Source organism: Sceloporus occidentalis, unplaced genomic scaffold (assembly GCF_023333645.1).
Source record: "Sceloporus occidentalis isolate IW3139 unplaced genomic scaffold, rSceOcc1.0.p SCAF_5, whole genome shotgun sequence".
Classification (NCBI taxonomy): domain Eukaryota; kingdom Metazoa; phylum Chordata; class Lepidosauria; order Squamata; family Phrynosomatidae; genus Sceloporus; species Sceloporus occidentalis.
In genome coordinates this window covers 120,582,014-120,604,306 of record NW_028316985.1, presented here as the reverse complement: position 1 = coordinate 120,604,306, position 22,293 = coordinate 120,582,014, and the positions used below count along the sequence as shown (strand labels likewise).

Sequence of the window (22,293 nt, the reverse complement as noted above, 5' to 3'; positions counted from 1 at the left end):
TTGCTTTTAAACAACCATTAAAGTCATTAAATAACACTTTTAGTGATGGTTCACACATGATGTCACCTCTGAACAATAGCTGTTGTGTGTGGTTAGAGCATCCCTTTTCACTGATATGGGAAACTACTCAATAGCTCCCGATCATGCAGCAGTCCCAGAACTTCCAATGTGCAAAACATTGCTTTTGTGGCATTTCCAATATTGGCAGTCACATGGTGTCATAGTCTCCTCCTCTTCCCTGTCCTCATTGCTATCTCCAAGCAGCTGATTCACTTTACTTTTTAAATTTTTAATAAATAAATAAATTAATTAAATTAAATTCCCTGAACCGTGGAATTACAGTATGTTTAAAAAGTTAAAAATAAAATAAAATGAAAATGAAAGGCATGCTGGATAGGGCATAGGGCAGGGAGGCAAGGTTGAGGAGGAGTCTGGAAGAGAGCACAATGATGGCAGCAGTCCCAGTCATGCGACCGAGAAGACATGTGATAATGGCTGTTTACAAACAGGTGTAATTTCATTTACTTGAAAACTGTGATTGTGGTAAGAATTGTGCTTGTGTGATAATGTCCTGCAACATTTACAAGCCCACTAGAGCACTGAGATCATCAGGAGAGGCCCTTCTCTCTGTCTCGCCACCCTTTCAATTTCATTTGGTGGGAACAAGGGAGAGGGTCTTTTCAGTGGCTACTCCCAGGCTCTTGAGCACCCCTCCAGGATGACCCCATCCCTGCTCTCCTTTCAGCAGTAGATAAAAACACCCAGCCTTTCCCAAACTGACAAGGGTTGGACTGTAAATGCTGTGCAATTTAGATTTTAAGGTTTGTGCATAGTTTTCTATAGAGTTTTTAATACATTTTAAATTTTAATGTTTTTATGTTTTAACTTGTACTGTTTTAAATTTTTGTTAGCCACCTTGATTCCCTATATTGGGAGGAAGGTTTATTATATAAATAAATATGATAATGACAAAGATAATGATAATAATAATGATGCATAAGCTGTATTCTCCAGAAAGGGTAGTATCACAGATAGGTAGCAGTGGCTGGAGGAGTACATGAATGGCAATATTTCTGCTATGCTGCCTCCTGCCACAAATTAAATTAGTCATATGACAACTCTTGGAATCTTTCAGTATCGCTTGGATGTTTCCAACTGGAAACTCCATATCCACTTTGCATTTCATTTCGGCTGATGGTTGGTAGTAATTCTGCCATCTTTTCATTGTAGCCATCTCCTGCCTGGAAGAATCACAAGGTGCCTCCTAGCATGGGGAAAAGACTGTACCATGAGCCCTTGGTATCTACTAGGGTTTCGTTCCAGGATATCAAAATCCATGGATGTTCAAGTCCCATTAAATACAATTGTATAGTAAAATGGCCTTAAATTAAATGGCCTTTTGGAATTTATATATTTTTCGATATTTCTAAGCTGTGGATGATTGAATACACAGAGAAAGAAGTCATGAATATGGAGGGCTGACTATACCATGTTCCTGGGGCTTCAGATGCCGCTGTTTCCAACTTTTGTACTGGGAATGAGTGTCACTGTGCTACCATTGTTTTGTAACAGAATAGTAGAGATCTTCCACATGTTGATGGTTTAGACAAGAACTCAGCCACGGGATACTGCAGAAAGGCTAATTGGAACTACTATAATAGATTACAGTTTGCTGTAGGTTTGAAGCAAGTTGACCTCCAGAAGTGGGAATATCACTTGCTTCCCCTCCCCCAGAAGTTTGTGAGAAAGTAGCAGACAAAAGAAACACACTTTTTTATTTTTCACACATGTATACATAAGCATGCATAGTGAGAAATGAAAAACCAGCAATAGTTTCAGCCATCCAACATCTTTATTTCCCCAGTATGCCTCTAGGTATTATTTCTTCAAGATTCTAGCATTCTGGGGAAAGAAGATGGTGGGCAATGGCAGCCTCAACAGCACATCCATTAACATGCTACAGTAGAAAAATATATATTTATGAACAATTTCTCTACCTCTGTGTGCTGATATTTTGCCTGTCACAAGGGCTAATCGTTCAATATGGGTACATCAAGGCACCATTCAGCTAAGCTGTGGATTCTTGCTATGCTGAGAGTGCAAAGGCAACTTCAGCAATACAGCTGTTTAAATCAGACATGCACAATATCACATAAGTACATTTTTCTTGCTTCTTACTGTCATGCTTATATGAAGATCAAACACTCATTGTTAAATTGACACTGGACTGTATTGCTTGTGCTACAACAGTCTAATTTAATATCTCTTCAGGAATTCTGGCCTGTAAAATTCCTGTTTCTGCTCTCCTCCATCTCTCATTGTTCATACACCTTCCAAGGATCTAAGGATACCAAGCAGCTGCCTTTTCCTAGTCTCTTAAAACTCTGCTTAAGGCAGATTTTACTGTGACAGAAATCTGAAACCACTCCATCTTAGATACAAGATGGAAAGTGAAGGTGTCTGACATCATGGACTTAATGGACCTAGGATTATTGTCAAAATCTGTTCTGCTACCTTAGTGGGGAAATTAAGGGTGGACAAAAACTGAACATGGAAAAAAAGGCTTGCAGAAACTGTGCACACAATGCAAAAGAAATGCATATCATTTTCCAGGAGCAAATAAATACAAATTTTTGTACAGATTTGGAGGGGGGGGGAAGGGGGAGGGGGAGGGGGAGGGGAAGGATACAAGAACATGTTTTCTGATGTTTGCAAACTTGTGAAAACAAGCCAAAAATAAACCTTTAGCCATAGAAATGAGTAATTCAGAAAAACTATCATTCACAACGTTGCCCATTCCTGCAGGGGAATTAGGTGGCTCTGATATTGGTGAACTATCAGGAGTTATCCAACCTAAGCACCTGTTTTGGGGACAGAATTCAATACTTTATGTAGATCTATGAAAGTCGCGCTAAAACATAACTGGATTCGCTGTCCTCTGAAAACAGAGCCCCTAACTTCCTCTGCATCCCATGTTCAGGCTGCCAAGAGTACATGCTTTTCCTATTTTGTAGCTTCTGCTTTCAGTCTTTTGGAAATGAAGGAATATATTTGAAATACAGCAAGGTATTGCCAACCTACCACACATAGTACAATTGGATAATAGGGATTCAGGCAGGCAAGAATGTTTAGAAAGGAACTGATGGCATTATTGTCCCATAATGGAAAGACAATGAATTGTGTTTGCTGCAGTCCTGGAAAAGAAATAAAACAAGAGCTGGGCTTGGTAACTCATAGTTATGAACTGAATCCAAATTGCTATGATTTGGTCCAGAATTTCTCATCTTCAAAAAATGGATGATGGAGGCAGGGTAAAGTGAGCTTCAAATTGACTAGATGCATCCTCTGGGCATTAGCTCACTTCCATCAGCTTTAAAGAAGAGAGTTGGTGATGCACCTTAAAAGGGAAAAAAAAAGATTAACTTTTTAGTTTTCATATCATTCCAGGAAAAGAAAGATGGAGTCACCTGAAGGGAATTTGTACAAAGCTGGAAGCTTTTTTCAGAAAGCAGTTTTAAGAGTTTGAAGATAATGGCCATGTCAAATATGAAAAGGATTTAGAAATCCAAAGGGTCTAGATTACAGGATAATTCCATGCTCTTCTTAACATTGTTTTGTCATTCAGATTGTTCAAACTACAGTGAAAGACAATCTAAAAAAGCTATTTAATGTACTTAATAAATTTCTTTTCAGTTGAGTCAGGGAGAGTTAATTGAGTTTGCAGTGAGGTTTGGCTCCTTAAAAGGATAATGACATTTTGAAATTTGGAAGAAAAGAGAATGTAAAATCAAACTTTGCCTATAGGAGGGATTTTTTTAAAAACATACTGTGTGTATAGTTGATATAATGGTAGACAACTACACCAGGATACGTTATCAATAGAGAGAAAGAGAGAAAGATAATAGGAGTTTGAATCTGTGTGTTTCACGCAGTGCAGAGAAAATGCAGATTTTGAATAACAATATAATTTTTCCTTGGAATCCTGGTGTTTTTGCACATAACTCTAAATGATTCTGCTTTGGCTTTATAATGTTATCTGAACTGTATGATGGAATTACAGCCTGATGGTGTCTTCATCTCTTATTTATTTTTGGTTGTTTTCTGCTTAACTTACCATAACTTTTCAATGAGATAGCAAGTCTTGATCTTGGAAAGTGTGCCACTAATCAAAGAAGTATTTGTTTGTTTGTTTGTTTGTTTTTTCTTGCTCATTTTTAATTGCTAGTCTTCCAAAGTGGATATAAAACAATTAAGAAATTAGAAATGTAGTGTTGTGGTGCTGCCATTCCTCTTAACCTGTTGCACCAGAAGGTATTTATATATGCAGCCCTTTAGTTCTCCTTCAAACTCTGTAAAAATATGGAAAGTGTTCATCATCGGATTATTCATTTCTGAATGCATGCCGAGACTGTGATTGTATGGCATACATTATAATTAAATATGTTAAATACAGAGTACCAGTAAATGCTCTCACTAAGTGGTAGTGCTAATAGCAGTATCTAGCTTACAATCGTTTTCCTCCATTTAACTCTTTTTCCCTTTCAGTGAGATAATAATATTGGAAAACAATATTTAAGATCAAGGCATTTATTGTCCTTTTATAGACAATTGTTCCAATAACTGTTTAGTAGTTCTGGCTTCATAGAGTGAAAATTGTATACCTCAGCGCCTGTCCTGCCTGTGGCTGTAATGAAGTCTCTGTAGTAATCTAATTGTATTGACTTAGCAGGAAAGTGAAATTCTCATTGACAGCATAAAGCCAAGCAAATTGTAGTGTCAGAAGACACATGCTGACATCAGCCCTGTTGACATTGATGTCAAAAGTGTTCTTCCTTTTCTATCCTAGGAAGGTATGGTTATGAAGAAGTTAGGTTCCTCTGAATTTGGTAGTGTGCGCACACATACATGCACACACACCTCCACACTGAGTTATCTACGGATGAACAGCAGACAATTCTGTTGACCACTTACTGTACAGATTTTCTAGTTTTTTTCTGAAACGTTTCCCTACGCCTCCTCAGCAAAGTATCAGTTATGTTGACCACCTACTATACAGATTTACTAGTCTTTTTCTGAAACTTTTTCCAAAACCTCCTCACCAAAATATTTATTGAAATATGGGCTGGAAGTCATGCCTTGCCAAGGATTCTGGGATATATTCTAGACTGAGGTCCTTTATCATTACCCAGTTATAGTTCTCTATTCCACTTTAACTGGCAGTTTAGGAAGGAGTATTTAGAATTCTCAGCCAGAGAGCTCTAGTGCTTTGTCAAACTAGCAATCCCAGATTTCCATAGGATGTTGCCATGGCAATTAAAATGAAATCACAGTGATATGATTGTGTAGGAGGTAATTTAACCTGTGGCCCTCCAGATGTTGGATTGCAACTTCTCACTATTAACTATGATTGGTAAGGTCAGGGGGAGTTGTAGCTCAACAACTAGAGAGCCATAATTTCCCCATAGTTAGCAATAGCAAGTACATTTCTATACCGCTTATCAGTGCACTTAAGCACTCCCTAAGTAGTTTACCATGTGTAAGCTAATTTCCTCCAGCAATCTGGGTACTCATTTTAGTGACCTCAGAAGGATGCCAGGCTCAGTAGCCCCTGAGCCCCTGGCTGATATTGAACTCAAAACTTTGTTGTTTGCTGCAATGCAGGCATTTAACCACTGCGCCACCAGGGCTCTTCACAGTTGTCCATTCACTAGATCAGGGATGGGAAACTAGTGGGTCTGGGATGTGTGTATGAATTGTATGCCTCTGAGTGCATGTAGACTGCCTAAAATAACTCTCCCCCCCCCCCCACACACACACACAAAGAAAACAGTGAGACACATCTAATACTTCTCTATAGGTGTAACCATAACAGGAAGATCATCATAGGTGGACAAGCTTCATTTTAATAAAGCATGGCTATTGTTATGGTCTTCTCATTTAAGAGGCTTCAAAAAACTTGCCAAGACCAGGATGTAATGGTGTACTTCTGCTGGATCGAGATGCCTTTTGTTGAAATCTGTGATCCTTTCTCCCCCTTGGAGTACTGCATGCACCCTAAAAACCTTCTCTGAAGGGTTCTAAAACCCTTCAGAACCAGCTTTTGAATATCACATGGAGCATGAGTGGGGGAAAAGCATTGCCCCGCTTTCACTGCCATTGGTTATGAAAGTGCACCACTGGCCCAGGATTCTATAGACTGCAATTTGAAAATAGCCATTCAAAATGAAAGAAGAATTGGGAATACAGTTTCTCAGTTATTTAGCAGAAAATATCTTCCCTTAAAGCTATACTGTAATACAGCAATCTGGCAATAAACGATAAGGAAATACTCCATCCATCTTGTCACTTCAGCAGAAAGCTTCTGGACAACTGTTTTCTTTAAGTCCCAGGGAATCTTACTGAGAAGGGCGGCATATGCAAGGATTGTTTCCATTAGTCTGAAGTCTGTGATCTTGGTGTGAGGAGGAAATAAGTTATCCTCTGTATATGTGAGTGGCATGAAAGTAGAAATGCTGGCAAGCTACTGTATACTGACTATAAGAAGAGTACTGGACTTTATTGTGCTGCTGCACTGTGTGAAATCTTGTTTTCAGTATTTAAGCCTCAGGTCAAAATACAGTGGTATGAAAGTTTCTAATAGGTGCACATACTGAGGAACCTCTCCCTAATCCTTACACCTGAGCTTGGTGGGTGGTATTCTCTGAAAAAACAAAATAATTTTGAGCAGAAAAAAGTAACTTAAATCTTCTGGTGGATTTATGTTGTTGTTGTTGCTAAGTGGCTTCAAGTCAATACTGACTTATGGCAATTTTTTCTCACAAGGCTTTCTTGGTAAGATTTATTTAGAGGAAGTTTGTCATTAAATTTTTCTTAGGTTGAGAGAATATAACTTGCCCAAGGTCATCCAGCATGTTTCCATGACTGAGTGGGGATTTGAATCTGGCTTTCTAGAATTCTTTTGAACACTCAGATCACTACACCACACCGATTCGTGGTAGGTTGTTATTTGTTGTTAACTGCCCTCAAGTCAACTTCAACCTCTGGATAACCTGTGAAGGAGGTATCTCCAAGACACCCGATTCTCAGCAACCCTGCCCAGTTCTTGTAGGGCCATGATTGGTTGGGGGTCAGAACAGACTGGCGGTCAGCGCCAGCTGGGGCTAGTGTTGGAGCATGATGTTTAGATGGCATACACCCCGACACTGCCCACAAGCCTATGTCACACCACCCACCCAACCAGATGGCAGGTAGCATTGTGGTGCCCCGGCAGCACAGCATTCAGACGCCACATGCCGCAGGAGTGTCACAAAGCTGTGACAGCAGCACAAAAGGCACCCTTTTGCCAGCTCAAAAAGGGGTGGCATAGTCAAATAGTCTTTGACTATTTCAATGTCCTAATCATCTATATTGAATTTGTGAATATCATCTGTGGTCATTAGTTTTCTTCATATCACCTGGCATGTTACATAAGTCTTATTAACTGGATGTGAAGTAGCCAAAGTTAAATCCTACTTAATTCATGTAGAGAACTGGATAGGGCTTCTTCAGAGATCAGTGTGGGGTGAATGTTAGAAACAGATAGGAAGTTACTTGGATGAAGTATGACTATAATGATGCGCAGTGTTCAGCTGACATTCTGATATGCTCTGGTTGATTTTTAGTATGATCCTTTTCTGGTCGCTCTCGTTGTTGAAAAGGAGTGCACATTATAAAGTATAAACCTCTTCAGAATAATATACAAGAATGTTTTTTTCTTTTCTTTCGCCATCTGTTTCATCTCCCAAATTGGCTTGTGTAAGAGTTTGCACATCCAGAGGCTGAATCAAATTTCACCAACACCACTAATGCCAATGACCAGAATCTGAGCTAAAGAACACTTGAGATAATTTTCTGTCTTGTATCCCAGGCGTCTAGAAATCTAATTACATTTGAAAAAAAGAGAATGAGTAACCAAAATGTATTTTAAAAATTGTAAAGATCATTCAGTACAGACTACAGTACTGTGAGAATAAGAATTAAAAAAAAAACCTTAAAAGTACAGCAAGGAAACAGTAACAGTTACTCCATAGTTAGTTTATGTTAGTTACAGTTCCTTTTATCTCCTTCTGTCCCCCAAACATCCCTTCAGTAAACACAAACCTCTCCTAATCAAATTTAATGTGAAATCAAAGGCTTTCATGGCCGGATCCATAGTTTTTTGTGGGTTTTTCGGGCTATGTGGCCATGTTCTAGCAGAATTTCTTCCTGACATTTCGCCAGCAACTGTGGCTGGCATCTTCAGAGAATGTTTGCCTGGAAAGAACTTGGCTATATATATTATGTGATCTGGAAAGGCAGGAGAGATTTGCATGTGTATTGTTGGTTGCTAATGGCAGTCCTCAGGGTGTGAGGGTCTGCACAAGAGGACTAATGTCTGCTTGATTAGTGCTCATTGTCTGCTGGGAAACCCCTGACTCTGGGAGATTTCTCATTTGCATTTGTTGGGTCTTCATCTTGCTATTTTTCAGGACTGGTAGCCAAACCTTGTTTACTTTAGCGGTTTCCTCTTTCCTGTTGAAATTGTCCAAGTGTTTGTGGATTTCAATGGCTTCCCTGTACATCCTGACATGGTAGTGGTTGGCATGGTCCAGAATTGCAGTGTTTTCAAACAGTATTTTATGCCCAGGATGGGTTGTGGCATGTTCTGCTACTGCTGATTTTTCTGCAAGGCCCAGTCTGCAGTGTCTCTCATGTTCCTTGATTCTTGTTTGCACACTGTGTTTGCTGGTCCCTATTGTCCACAGCTGCATGGTATGCAGTAAAGTCCTGTGCCCCCCCCCCCTCACAGCTGCAGGACAATACATGCAAATACACATGGAAATCACTCCTGCCTTCCCAGGTCACACAGTGTGTGTGTGTGCGTGTGCGCGTGCACACACACACACACACACACACACACACACTTAACTCCTTTTCAGGCAAGCGCTCTCTAAAGATGCCAGCCACAGATGCTGGTGAAACGTCAGGAAGAAACTCTTCTAGAACATGGCCACATAGCCCAAAAAACCCACAAAAAACTAAGTTCAAATTTAGTTGGGCCTAATAGGCAACACAAATAACCAGCATGGTGTAGTGGTTTGTGTTGGATGACAGCTCTAGAAATCAGGGTTCAATTCCTCACTCAGCCATGGAAAACCCACTGGGTGACCATGGGCGAATCACACTTCTCAGCTCCAGAAAACTTCATTATAGGTTCACCTTAGAGTTGCCATAAGTTGGAAATGACTTGAAGGTATGCAACAACAGCAGTAATCAGATTTCTTCTAACTGCAATCACATCCCTCTAGAGCATTTTCTGTAGAATACTCAGTATTCAGAATATCTTGTTCTCACTCTGCCATTGTTTCAGATACTTATTCTCAATGCTTTTACTTCTTCCCTCTTATCTCATGAAGATTTTGTTTCATTTCTTCATGTCTAGTTCCACTTCAGCTCTTCTATGTCTTCCCATCTCCTAAGGATATGAACTTCTTTCAGTTTCTGTTTTGTCAAGTCTCTCTGAATCCCATCTGCATTTTCTTTCTTATCTTGTCTTGTCTTATGTTGCAGAACCTTGTCCTCCCCTCCCATATATTTGTACATTTTCGGTGCATTTCCTCTTATATTACACATTTCTTTTTTCAATTAAAATGTGAATAGAACAGATTTCTAAACCACCCTGAATAGTGGGCAATGAGATGTGTTGAGCTAAAATACTGATCTAACTGAGGAGAGTTATATTTTGCCAATCTTCATTCCTGAGGAAATGTAATACTTCTTTCCTTCTTTATCCAGTTGATAAACACATGATAACATGTGAAGCAAACCTGATATGGTTTCTCAAAACAGAACTATACTTCAAAAGATACTTAGACACATTCTAGAGTTCAACAGTAGGAAACAAAGCCATACCTAAGAAACTAGGATATCAATGAGCTTGAGCATCATTACTTGCCTTAAGAACATGACACAACTAGTTATATTTAAGATGTTTGGCTTTGAAAGAGCTTATGCGCTAACTCTATTAGTCTGATTCATGCAGTCTTTCTTTAACAAATCAATCCACAGCAGAAAGAAGTGTGAATGTGGGTATACATTTGCACGTGTTCCCATACGTTAACACACACATAGTAAAATTGAAAAGCATCATTCTTTATGTTGCTTGCCTAAAAGATGATGCCATTTTAGTGTGTTATGTATATATTTATGAATCTTCTGTCTGAGAAATTATGACTAGAGCGCTGCTATGCACCATCAGCTGCATGGTGTGATATGGATTACAATACATATGGTAGGTTGCCAGCCAGCCAAACAGAAAGAAAATGTGAAATCATGCCTCATCTGTAAGTTTAATTAAAACCCCATGCTGCACAAACCAGAAGGGTGACTGACTTGCTGGCATGTGGGAGAGAATAAAGAGGTGTCCACAGCATGTGCTGCCTAGCTAGAGAGTATGTTACTGTCGGCAGGGAAGGGGGAGCCAGCCAGTTGTGGTAAATTACCTGTCTAACATTTTGAAAGAGTTCTCCTGAACTGTTGTTGGCAGATAGAGGCTGTTGTTTTTCCCGTCTCCCCTCCTTTTTCTGATTCACTGTAAATGCTGATATGGACATTTTAAAGGTTTCTCCCTCAGCTATTGTGATGGCTTTCTCAGCTTGTATTGCTCTGTGTTTTCATGCTGGCACAAATAATCATTTGATCTAGGTACCAATAGATGTAGAATCATGTTCTATTCCCCAATATCGGAATAGATCTGGGAATGAGCAGATAAAGAGAACTTTTACTAGCTTATCACCAGGTGGATATAAATGAGCATTTGCCACAGTGTTCATTGGGCTGCTTGGATGGCCAGTCATCTGTATCATCTTGCCAAAGAATAAGGAGATAGTTTTTTAAAAAACACACACACATCTAAGTGCTGACAGCTCAGGAGGTAATAGAGGCAGATTAGCAAAAGGAGCATGTATTTTGCCATTTGAATCCAGTCTTTCACCATCTCTCCATATATTTTGAACAACAGTGCCCTTCATCCCAGACCACTCACCATGCCTGTAGGAATGATAGTTGTAGTCTAAAACATCTGGAGCACACCAGTCCACAGAAGGCACTCAACTCCAAGAGACCATTCATAAGTAATATCCAAGGTGCTTCCCATTTGAGATATTTAGTGCTTCCGTCGCTGATGGAAATGACTTCTGAAAGCTTCACTTGGATATATCATTTGGAGAGCTGAGATTGCTTTGGACTGGTTGTTTAGGAGTGTTTAGTGTTTAGGAGTATTGAGGAGTGGATTTAGTTGTGTGGCTTGTTTCTGTTTGCACTACCCCATAGAAATGGCATGGACCAATATGAGAGCAGAAGAGGCAAATAATAAATAATTGCAAATGGCAGGTTGTTTTGGACTACAATTTTCATCATCCCCTAACAAAGGAAGCACTATCCATCCCTGGGAATTTCTGTGAGTCATGCTAGGCCAAAAATGTTTACCACCATCAAGCTCTATTTGCCATAGGGCCACGTAACTGTATGACTATTGGCATCTTGACCCATACACTGATGTCATTTGGCTACACATGTTCCAGTTTTTAATCTGTAAAATGTTGAAGGGCATGGTGCTGTAAAAGGTGAACCATAGAACTGAACTGTTTGATAAACACTTTATGTGAGTTGTTTCATGCTGCCTTGTTTCGGCATTGAATTAATAAATAAATGCTGTGATAACATGCTGATGTTCCTTAATAACTAAACAATAACAGAAGGCTTTTACAATGAGTGGTATCTCCAGGCACAAATTAACATGGGATACATTAGTCAGATACAACAGAGCAGGCAAATAAATTTCCTAGACAGCATCAAAATTGTCTTGCAAACAAAGCAAAAGATATTATCATATTATTACGCAGTATGTGGCCACACACTCACTTCACAATTAGATGCAGTAGGGTTTTTTTTAATATCAGAAGTCCTGTAGTACTATGTAGTACAAGTCATATGAAAGTACAGATGCCATCACAAGACTACAACTGCGCTGTAAGTGTATTGAGCAAATCCAAATGGTTTCTTACCATACTTTTAGGCCTAATTGTAGTTACCATAAAAAGTTAACAACACTTCTAGGCTGCTGGATAGACATTTTATGTAAATAACGTGAAGCTGCCCTTGTTACTAACAGAAACATGAGACAACATGCTTATGTTTGTTGATAAATGAACAAAAAGGGTGGAAAGAAAATTCAAGAACATTAAAATTGTCAGGATTTATTTTTATTTATTTTATTTATTTTATTTTTTGAGTTTTGAGAAATGGTGATGAGTAGAATCCTCAAATGATAAGACTCTTTCCTTCTTAGACTTATTTGGAACAAAAATCACATAGTTGTATAAAATGTTGTACTTGTTCTGTGCCAAGTTCACAAATTGTTTATTTGCATAGAAAACACCATTTTCCATGCAGGAAGCAACATTTTATACCCAGGAATTGTACTTTCTGTGCAGAAAATGATATTTCCTCCACAGAAAATGCTGTTTTCTATGTAAAACAGTCTGAATTTTGGTCCAAATTAGTACTGGACAGCAAACTTTCTGTCAGTTGGACTTTCTCTCAGTTGGAAGAAAATTGCTAAACTTACTTGCTTCCTTCATGAGTAAAGTTAGTGTGGAGTTGAATCTCTAATGAACAGTAATTAAATGCTTTGACAAGTAATAAGTATTGCTTGTATTCATATTTTCAGACCGGAGAGTGTTCCAATCTATACCAATCAAGATTTCAAATCTGAATTTTTATATGTGTGTGTGTGTGTGTGTGTGTGTGTGTGTGTGTGTTGGTAGTGACCACAAGGGTCATCCAGTCCAACCCCCTGCCATGCAGGAACTCTCAATCAAAGCATCCCCAACAGATGGCCATCTATCCTCTGTTTAAAGATCTCCAAGGAAGGAGAATCCACCACCCTCCGAGGGAGTGTATTTCACTGTCAAACAGCCCTTACTTTCAGGAAGTTCCTCCGAATGTTGAGATGGAATCTCTTTTCCTGGATCTTGCATCCATTGCTCCAGGTCCTAATCTCTGGAGCAGCAGAAAACAAGCTCCCTCCTCAATATGACATCCCTTCAAATATTTAAACAGGGATATATATATATATATATATATATATATATATATATATATATATATATATGGTACCTCTTATAGCCTTTCCAAATGTATTACCACATCCTTACACTAATGCAATTCAAAAGGCAGAGAAAAAAGAAGAGGGAAAGAGGGGGATACATAGTATTAACAGTGACTTCCTTGCCCCTTTATGCTTGCTGAATCCCCCTGCTGAGTATGTAGCAACATGAAATATAGAATGGAACAGACAGGCTGGCCTGAAACAGTATGTTGTCTGAGCTGAAACAGCAGTACTCCACACTGAAATATCACTTAGTAGCTCGTGATCATGGCACTCTGACATGGAAAGTGGGCAAAATGTACATTGCTTACCCAAAATGGGAACAAGATACAAAACTCAAGTTGAATAAGGGCCACTTTCTTGACTTATTAAGCTATTTGAACTAATTTGCACCCTCTGATCAGCAATGGAAGGGGGAACAACCTGGTGAGGGAGCAATTGAAGCAGTAGGTCTCCATCAGACCTCCTCCTCACCTTCCTCTGGGCAAACACTGGAGCCCAAAGGAGAACCCAAATGCTTGTTTTTCTTCCAAGCCAGCCCTAATGAAGAGCAAAGGCGGAGAATCTCTCCCATAAGCTGCAAGACTTAAAGTGAAGGTACAGAGCGTAGGCCAGTTCTAAGGTCAGTCCCCTTCCTCATCCCTCTGGTCCTATCATCTAAGGAAACAGTTCCAGAGGTCATCTCTTCACCATAACAAGTGCCATAGGTGTTCACTATAATCTTATTTTTCACGTCCTCACCCATTACCTCCCACAGACAAGAGGCAACTCTTTGCATAACTACTTTCCCCCACTAGTCCACCTAACAAGGCTCTCACCTGCTGCTGCAAATTCTCAGAGAGGTGAATGCCATCACCTCTGTAAAGGCCAGGCCTCTGCCATACAGTGCACCCTTGCCTTACGTGAGGGATCTGTTCCAGACGCCTCCCGGCCCCCGGTAAGGCAAATGGTGCACATGTTGCGGTGTGGTACACACACCATTTCCTGGTTTATTGTGTGGCTTTCAGCATAAGCTGAAAGCCGCATATAGCACGCCCGCGCATGATGTGGGTGCACTGTACTATTTGATGATGTGATAGAAAATGGTCCAACCCTTTCACCAATGCATTCGCAATTTCCATATTAATCTGTCTGTGGACCCTATCCAGACAATGTGGATCCCTCTCACCTCACCAAACCTACTGGGGAAGAATGGCTGACCATAGTCAAGGCATCCCAGGCCATCAGGCTTGAATAATTTGGAACTGTTGGGGCGGTGGAAGAGAACTCAAGCAAAACTGAGGTTGATGGAGTCACCTATTACTAACCAACTTTTTGTACAAAATGATATGATAGAACCACTTTCTTATTTTACACCTATTTGTGAAACCAAGAGGAGCCTTTCTGTCTGTCTGTTATTTTTCTTCAAGTAAAAAATGATGTAATGCAATGATAACACTTTTCAGAATGCAATTACTAGGGATTAGGAGTGGATATTCTGCATAATTACTCTATTCTCAATACAGTTGGGGTCAGTACAGTGCAGCCAATGGAATGTATGCATCCTGAACACCAATTTTGTGGGCCCTCAAGCATTCCACCAGTCCCCCAAAGCCCACCCTTATTTTAAAAAAGAAATTTTGGGGGTTATGCCTCCCATGTATATAAAAACATACAAAAATATCCCCACCACATGCCCACAAGCCCTCTGGAATTTTATGTAGTCCCCCTGAAAGTGGCAACAGGAATAATGAGATGTTGCTATGTCATATTCACGTTAGCTAGTATAGATATTGCTAATATCCACTTTAACTTAAGCACAGATTTGTAAAAGAAACATACAGTTACTTCAAGAAAGCAAAACTATTTTGAAAGCAAGCAAGGTCAGTACCACTACATAACATCTGAACATTTCCCAGCAGGGGAAAGTTGCAAGAATTCATAAATAACTCTTGAGGTGGACTATTTCTTTTTGGCTCATTTTAGCTGCCTTTCCCCCACAATCTTTGTGAAAGTATTTTCCTGGCCCTGCTTTGAACACAGATTGTTTTTCCTGCCCTGCTGTTCAGCAGGACTGTAAAAAATGACCCCAGCCCTTAGTCTTCCTTGGATATATAAATCTTTGCACCAAATTAGCAGAACTGGAGAAGTTACTTTTGTACTGAATCATTTTTGCAGTTTTATCTAATAAAGCCACTTCTTCAAGCTCTATAAATTAGCCATAGCAGACACCCAATCACCTACCCACAATGGGAATGCAACAAATATAACAATCCAAGATATAATGGAAGTGGTGAGAAAGACAGATATTCTCCTGGTCTTAACCAAGGCACTACCAAATACCTGCCTTTTTAAAGCAAGCAGATGGGATTTAAATAATTGTTTTGCTTAAAAATAAAGCTGGATACTTGTTGTCCTCACAGTTTGTCAGACCTTGTTAACCTTCTTGCCCTTTTCTTCCAGGATTCTTCTTAGGAAATTATCACACACAGAAAAACGGGTGGGAGATGCAGGATCTAAAAGCCAAAAACAGGTCTTATAGCATTTACTTGTGTCCCGGGGAGCCTATCTACAATAGGACTTCTTCCACAGCTTTTTCAAGAATGGGATTTTCTCATTCTTGAAAAAGCAGCGGGAGAAGTCCAGGTTGTAGATGGGCTCCTCGAGTGGATATGGGCTGCCTACAGCATGGACACAGGTAAATGCGATAAGACCCATTTTTGGCTTTTACATCCTGCATCTTTCTCACTGGTTGTTCTGTATGCAATAATCTCCCAAGTATCCTGCACCAGGTATACTACTTTACAGAGGGATAGTCCTGTATGGGAAGGGCTATCTGCTTGAATGCTGTTCTTTCAAGCAATGTATAAGAAAGAAGTGCAGTCTTCAACTTTTTCATCACCAGTTAGCACCAGGACTATACAGACATGCAAGTCACTCTAGCCTAGTTATCCTCACTATGTACTGTATTTATGTTTGAATAATGTCTGAATTTGTCTTTATTTCTGAATTTAAGTATATATATGCAAATTAACACATAGCCTCCAACCATTCACAGAATATAACTGAGACATATGTATCCAAGCAACATCAGAGCATGATCAAGATGGCAAAAGTTATTAAAAGGAAGAACACACAAGATAGGAAAGGCTGCAGCAGTTTGATTTTGCCTGAGTCTACAGGGAAGGGAAAGATGCCTCCCTTTTCTTTCTTTTTACCCTGCTGAGTTGAGTGCAAACTATTTTTGTACTTTGAACTCAGTTCACAACAGTTGTAATAAGTGGGGCTGAAAGAGGGAGAATGGAAGAAGAAGAAACTCGGACATATTAAAACAGCTGACAAAGTAGGATGACAGAGTATTGATTAGGACTGCCCTTGCAATATCAAATACTTGGAGAGTATGGGGCTCAACAGACCACACTGAAAGGGCAGCCTGTAGCTGCCCATTTTTCTGATGCAAGGGGGCTGCACCAACCAAACACCATGGCCTCCATCAGGACTAAAAAGAACCTGCTGAAAGCCATTGTACCGATAACGCACGCATGGTGCAGTGATGTTTGGATGCTGTGCCGTGCCTGCATCATCATGGTGGCCCCTATGTGGATGGGGCCATGCCATGATGGCATCAGCAGTGCATGATAGGATTCGGGAGCTTGCAGACACTCTCCACTCCTGAGCTCTAAAATCGGCCCCAGACTGGCGCTTTCTGGTAGTCTGTACCAGACCTATGTTAGCATATGCACATTTTATGGGAAATTCTCTTTTCTTTTCTTTTTGGGGAAATTTGTTAAATGATCACTCTAGATGGCTCCAGAATTAAATATTTAAAATACAGAAGAACATTCCTACTTTCCTTTATCTAGGCAGCACAAGATTCTAGGTTACTATTGGTAAAAGTAATCCATGAATAAGGCAGTGGTGGCTCTGTACTACATATTACAGTTTTTGGACCTTTCTAAGATAACTCCTACTGTCCAGAAGGGCTTTGTTTGCTGCTCCCATCCCTTCCAAACTTGTACATTTTATGTTCTATGGTACTCTTTGGTATCTTTCAGTCCTATGTTGCTCTATGCTTAAATTAAATGCAACTTACATGTTCCAGAAAGGGATATTGGTCTGAAGCTAATTGTTAATCCTAACTAATGTAGTCCTACTGAATCAATAGGATATAGAAGTGCTGACCTGCCATGCAGGAACTGATTCAGTGGCTCTAATCCTGTGGGTCTTAGCAACTGGATGTTGCCCTATGTTTCCTGTTTTGGTACTGTTAGTTGAAGGTAGAACAAATGACTGCTACACACAGTAGAGCATGTTAGCACTTTGGCAAGAGAGCACAGCTTTATTGCTATCTTTCAATGGAAGATATTATTTCTGATGCTGAAAGGTCAAAGACATTAATTTTTATGTTTTCTTAATGAAAGAAATTGCTCTAAAACAACACCAGGCTTTTCATTTTTGTCAGCCATTATTGTTAAGCCTTCTTTGCACCAAGAAATATGCAGTTGTGTGCATACTGAAGAGATCATAAATTTCATTTAGAATAAAAAGATGTGGAAATGAAGGGATACCGTAAAAGTTAATCCCAAAATCATTAAAGCGATTTTTGCTAAATACCAGAAGATTAGCAATCTAGTGAATACATGTGCCCTGACATTCTCAGTTATTAACTTTCTAAATTGCCATATACTGAGACTGGTTTAAAATGAAGACTGGGATTATTTTAATTGGGAACCATGAACTATATTTTCCCCTGAAGGTTTTCTCCAAGTCATTTGTTTCTACCCTGTTCAGTCCGGAGGAAAGTGAGAGGACCAGTATATGAACGCATTGCTTGTTTGCTTCTGCTCTGTACAGCCAGTAGTACTGACCTTTATTTAGAGCCAGTTTTGTACATGTAAATGTTAGAGGACAACAAAGGTAACAAAGGACTTGAATAAACTGACCCCAAACTGATCTTGGAATGAAGTCCTTTCACATGCTATGTATATGCAAGGGACACCAGGTTGTTAAAGGTGAATGTAAGACCACACCTCTGACCCTTTTCCAATAAAGCACAGTGCACCTTAATCTCGGTGGGGGGGTGGGAGGTGGCTCTGTGATCTTTGGATCCCCATATTTAGTTTACTGACTTGCTATCCACTGTGTTTGGGAGGATCATTTATTTTAGTATCCTATCTTAATGCATTTGTAGGAGAAGACAAGGTCTTATTTCAATTTTCTGTGCCTTGTCTGTCATTGTACTGACAATTATGTGCAAACTGGTTGACTAGTCTTGTTCTCACTATCTATGTCTTGGTTTTGGTGGCCCCTGGATCAATATTGATGTTCTGAGTACAGCATTGCTCTTGATAGCTTTTCACTGTGGGTAGAAATGTGAGTAATATGCCATTCCCTTGTTGACTGAACATCATTCTCCAGCCATCCACTTGTCTGGATCATCAATGTCATCATCTCAAGTAAAATTCCCAGTGCAGTCCTTGAGATTCTCCTAATTCCAGTGCACATAAATGTTTAGTTTGGTAGAAACACATTTAGTATATCAACAAGACCCCCCTCCCACAGTTTAGTGCCTTAACTGCCAGAGAATTGTATAAGAGTATTGGTATCAAGGTAACAGGAGCATATGAAAATAGTCATGTTAGAACACTGTTTGCTATTCTAAAATCTACTTTTCTAGAGTCGTCTAGAATTTAAATAACTGCAGAATCGAGGGCTTCAGAATGTGACATGGGTAATTTCTGTTCTCAGGATGAATAAATGGTAATATAGTCACACACACCCCCCATATACATTAATTTTGTATCCATGGATCCAACCATCCATGGCTTCAGAATATTTAACAAATTCCAAAAAGCAAACTTTTATATAAAGAAACTATTTTACTACACCATTGTATATAATGGGTCTTGAGCACACACAGATTTTGATATTCTGGAACCAAACCCCAGCAGATACCAGGAGCCCATGGTACCTTTTGAAAGATGTATTTATTGTAAACAGTTGCATCTACAAATATGAATTATTCTCCAAACTGATATTGAAACTCTGCCCTGCACTTCACCCATTTACATCCCCAGTTGATACCCCTTTCACATGTTTGAAAGGTTAGTTGTTTGCAGAACATCTTAATCTTCCTGTACTGCTATTCCACTTCAACATGAATAATATTGGTAGGAATGTGTTTAGCTCATAGGTTTCCCTCTAATGGCCTATCAATAATCTGCATTTCTCATTGTCTTTAATTATTGGCTATGCTGGTTAGGAATGATGACAGGTGTAGTCCAACAATACATAGATGGTTTAGGTGGATTTCAGGATGACATTGCATAGGCCTGAAACAGACGGGCCGACAGAGGTAGCTTCTGGTGACTGGGGATGTGTCTTTTACATGACGCACACACCCCAGGGTGCCCTGAAGCTGAAGTGCTGAGGTTACTGAAGGCAGCCCAAAACTGGCCCCAAAAGGAGCAAATCTTTTCTGCTCCTATTTGGGGCCATGACAGTAGGCACCCTGGGGGCCATGGAGTGCGTTCTCCACAGTTCTGGGGTGATCAGGCTCAGAGTGGCTTCTATAGTTACTTGTGTCATTGTGTGTAGATAAGAAAAACCTTTTTAAAATTTATTTAAGATATTAAAAGAGAAGGATTGTCCATATCTGAACTGACTGGATTTTGAGTGAAGAACTAGGAAGTTGTAAACCATTACGACCTTAAGTAATCCGCTATTTAAGAAAAGTTATCATGTAGTATTCTGCAAGTGTCAGAACAAGTACTGGAAAAACATAGGCTACAAACCAAACTTTAATCCCAACTAGAGTAGACAAATGGAATCACTGGAAATTACCTAAATGTTGAATTATCAAGCTCCCATTGCTCAAAGGCTATATTTTCATTGGGATTAACTGCTAGAGTTAGGTCTCTTTATGTGGCAGAAGTGGTAATGATGTGGTCCACCAGATTTTTGAGAACAGAATGCAATGAAGATGCTCTGAATCATCTACATAGATCTACATATTTTCCCTCGGTGCTGGAAAATTAGCCAAATATTCAATGAATACACATTCATTCATTCATATACATACAGAGAACAGTCTTTTATTTTTCACTTCTGGAAGCATATTTTAGAAATGATTTATTTTTACACTTGAAGTCAATGACGAAATTTTAGATAATGTTATATATGGTGACTGAGAAGTTGGATAAAAAATATGATTTATTCATCATATTTTGTTTTTTAAATATAGTTTCCCACTTTTTTGCCTCACAGAATGACATTGATCTAATAATAAATAATAAAATTTTTATTTATATACTGCCCTTCCATCAGATCAGGGCGGTTTACAACAGTTTAAAATACAATAATAATCAATTAAAAGCATAACACAATTACAAAGAATAAAGACAAAAGGCCCCAGGGTTAGCCAGTTCCGTTGCCAGTGCGGCGGAGGAGGCCTATAGGACCTTATTCATACATACATACATACATACATACAAATGCATATCATACATTTATAAATTTGAATTTTATAATTAGAATCCATGATAGCATCATCTTTAGTGGATATTGTGAAATGCGATGGAATTATATTATACTTAATGTACAGGAGGAAATATATATATCAAACCAACACACTCTTGTAGTGCATATCCATGTTTATCTGCTCAAGAAAAATGCATTGAATTCAAGAGGTACCTGCATAAGGGATTGTTTCCAGCCTTTGTTTTAAATCTTTGATTTGTTTTTTAATAAATGGATTTATAACTACATTCAGAGGATGAATGAGAGAGAAAGGAAAGAGAGAATTTCCTTAGGGAGTACCTTTGTCAAAAGCTGAGAAGATTGCTGAGTTATATAAAAAGAGGGTATTTTAATTGAGTAGTGAGATAAATACTCATTGTTTGTATCTTTTCTTTTCTTTTTCACAGATGACACGAGAACAGTATATACTGGCAACACAGCAAAACAATCTGCCAAGAACAGAAAACCCTCAGTTTTATCCTGTAGGAATTTATGGTTGGAGAAAGCGGTGTTTATACTTCTTTGTCCTCTTACTCTTGGTGACCATGATAGTTAACTTAGCCATGACGATATGGATTCTGAAAGTAATGAATTTCACAGTGGTAAGTAGCATCAAGATTTTTTATTTTTGGTTCGTATGTACATGTTTGGCTGGTGGTCCTTGGATGGTACATTTTATGGAGATCAGTTTATCCTTTCAGTGGGCAAATGTCTTGTTTTCATCAGGGGAACTATTTCAAACATGAAAAGGCAGGTGAGGCAAAAAAAATAGTGGCAAATGGAAATTCACACCATAATTCAGTGATTGAACTATTTTCAAAAAACACAGTGCTGTTTTAAGATAATGGGTTGTTGTTACTTTCTAATAGTTCATAATAAACATTGATAATGTAGTCAGCCTACGTTCATCTGTCAGACATTGTTTTTCCCTGTAAGCAAAGGTATTTCTGCTTAGTCTATATACATGCTTATTATATATGCTAAGTTAACTGCTAAAATCCATAATGACTCATAGGTATAAGCTGCCAACAGAATCCTGAAAGGAACCTTGACTTCTGATAGGGAGTTGCAATTACTTCTCTGCAGTGCCAGTGTGAATGATGCTACACCTTGATGTAGGTAGGTATCTAGAGGCTTTGTGAAGCTGCTCTCTCTTTTGTTGAGCTATCCCTCTGGAACAACATTCTCATAAAAGCATTTCAACAAAGGGCCACAGTCTATCAGGCTGTCAATAGCCCCAAGGAGAAGCAGTATCAAAGCTAATAGTCAGAGAAAGAATCCCCCAGAAAAGTCACCATCAGTTATCACAACAAATTTTTTTTTGGTACATTTTTTAAAAAGTGATTCTCTTCTACCATTGGAAGTTCTTTTTCTTTTTCCTTGCCTCTCATATCTGGGTTTTAACCCCCCAAAAAGAAAAAAAATGTCAGTTGAAATCTCCAAATACTGGCCTTTCACTGGTCTTTATATTTTTTGCATGAGACGGGAAGGTAAGTCAGGCAAGTGTTATTTTGGACCTCAAGTTTTCTGTCTTCCCACATACTAAGGGGTTTCAATCCCGTGAAGGAAAGAGTCTGGAGATCTTCAAATGCCTGTGGTGAATCATG

The 22,293-nt window shown here is 39.1% G+C and overlaps 1 protein-coding gene across 3 annotated transcripts in view; it reads left to right on the top strand.

Annotated features, from left to right (window-relative positions):
- Positions 1-22,293, top strand: part of SGCZ (sarcoglycan zeta) — a 674,993-nt gene that overhangs the window by 357,533 nt on the left and 295,167 nt on the right. For all 3 annotated transcript variants that reach the window (XM_089526979.1, XM_089526977.1, XM_089526978.1), the window contains exon 2: positions 21,094-21,288. In XM_089526979.1, coding sequence (XP_089383105.1) covers positions 21,094-21,288 — 195 coding nt within the window. The remainder of the gene's footprint in view (positions 1-21,093; positions 21,289-22,293) is intronic.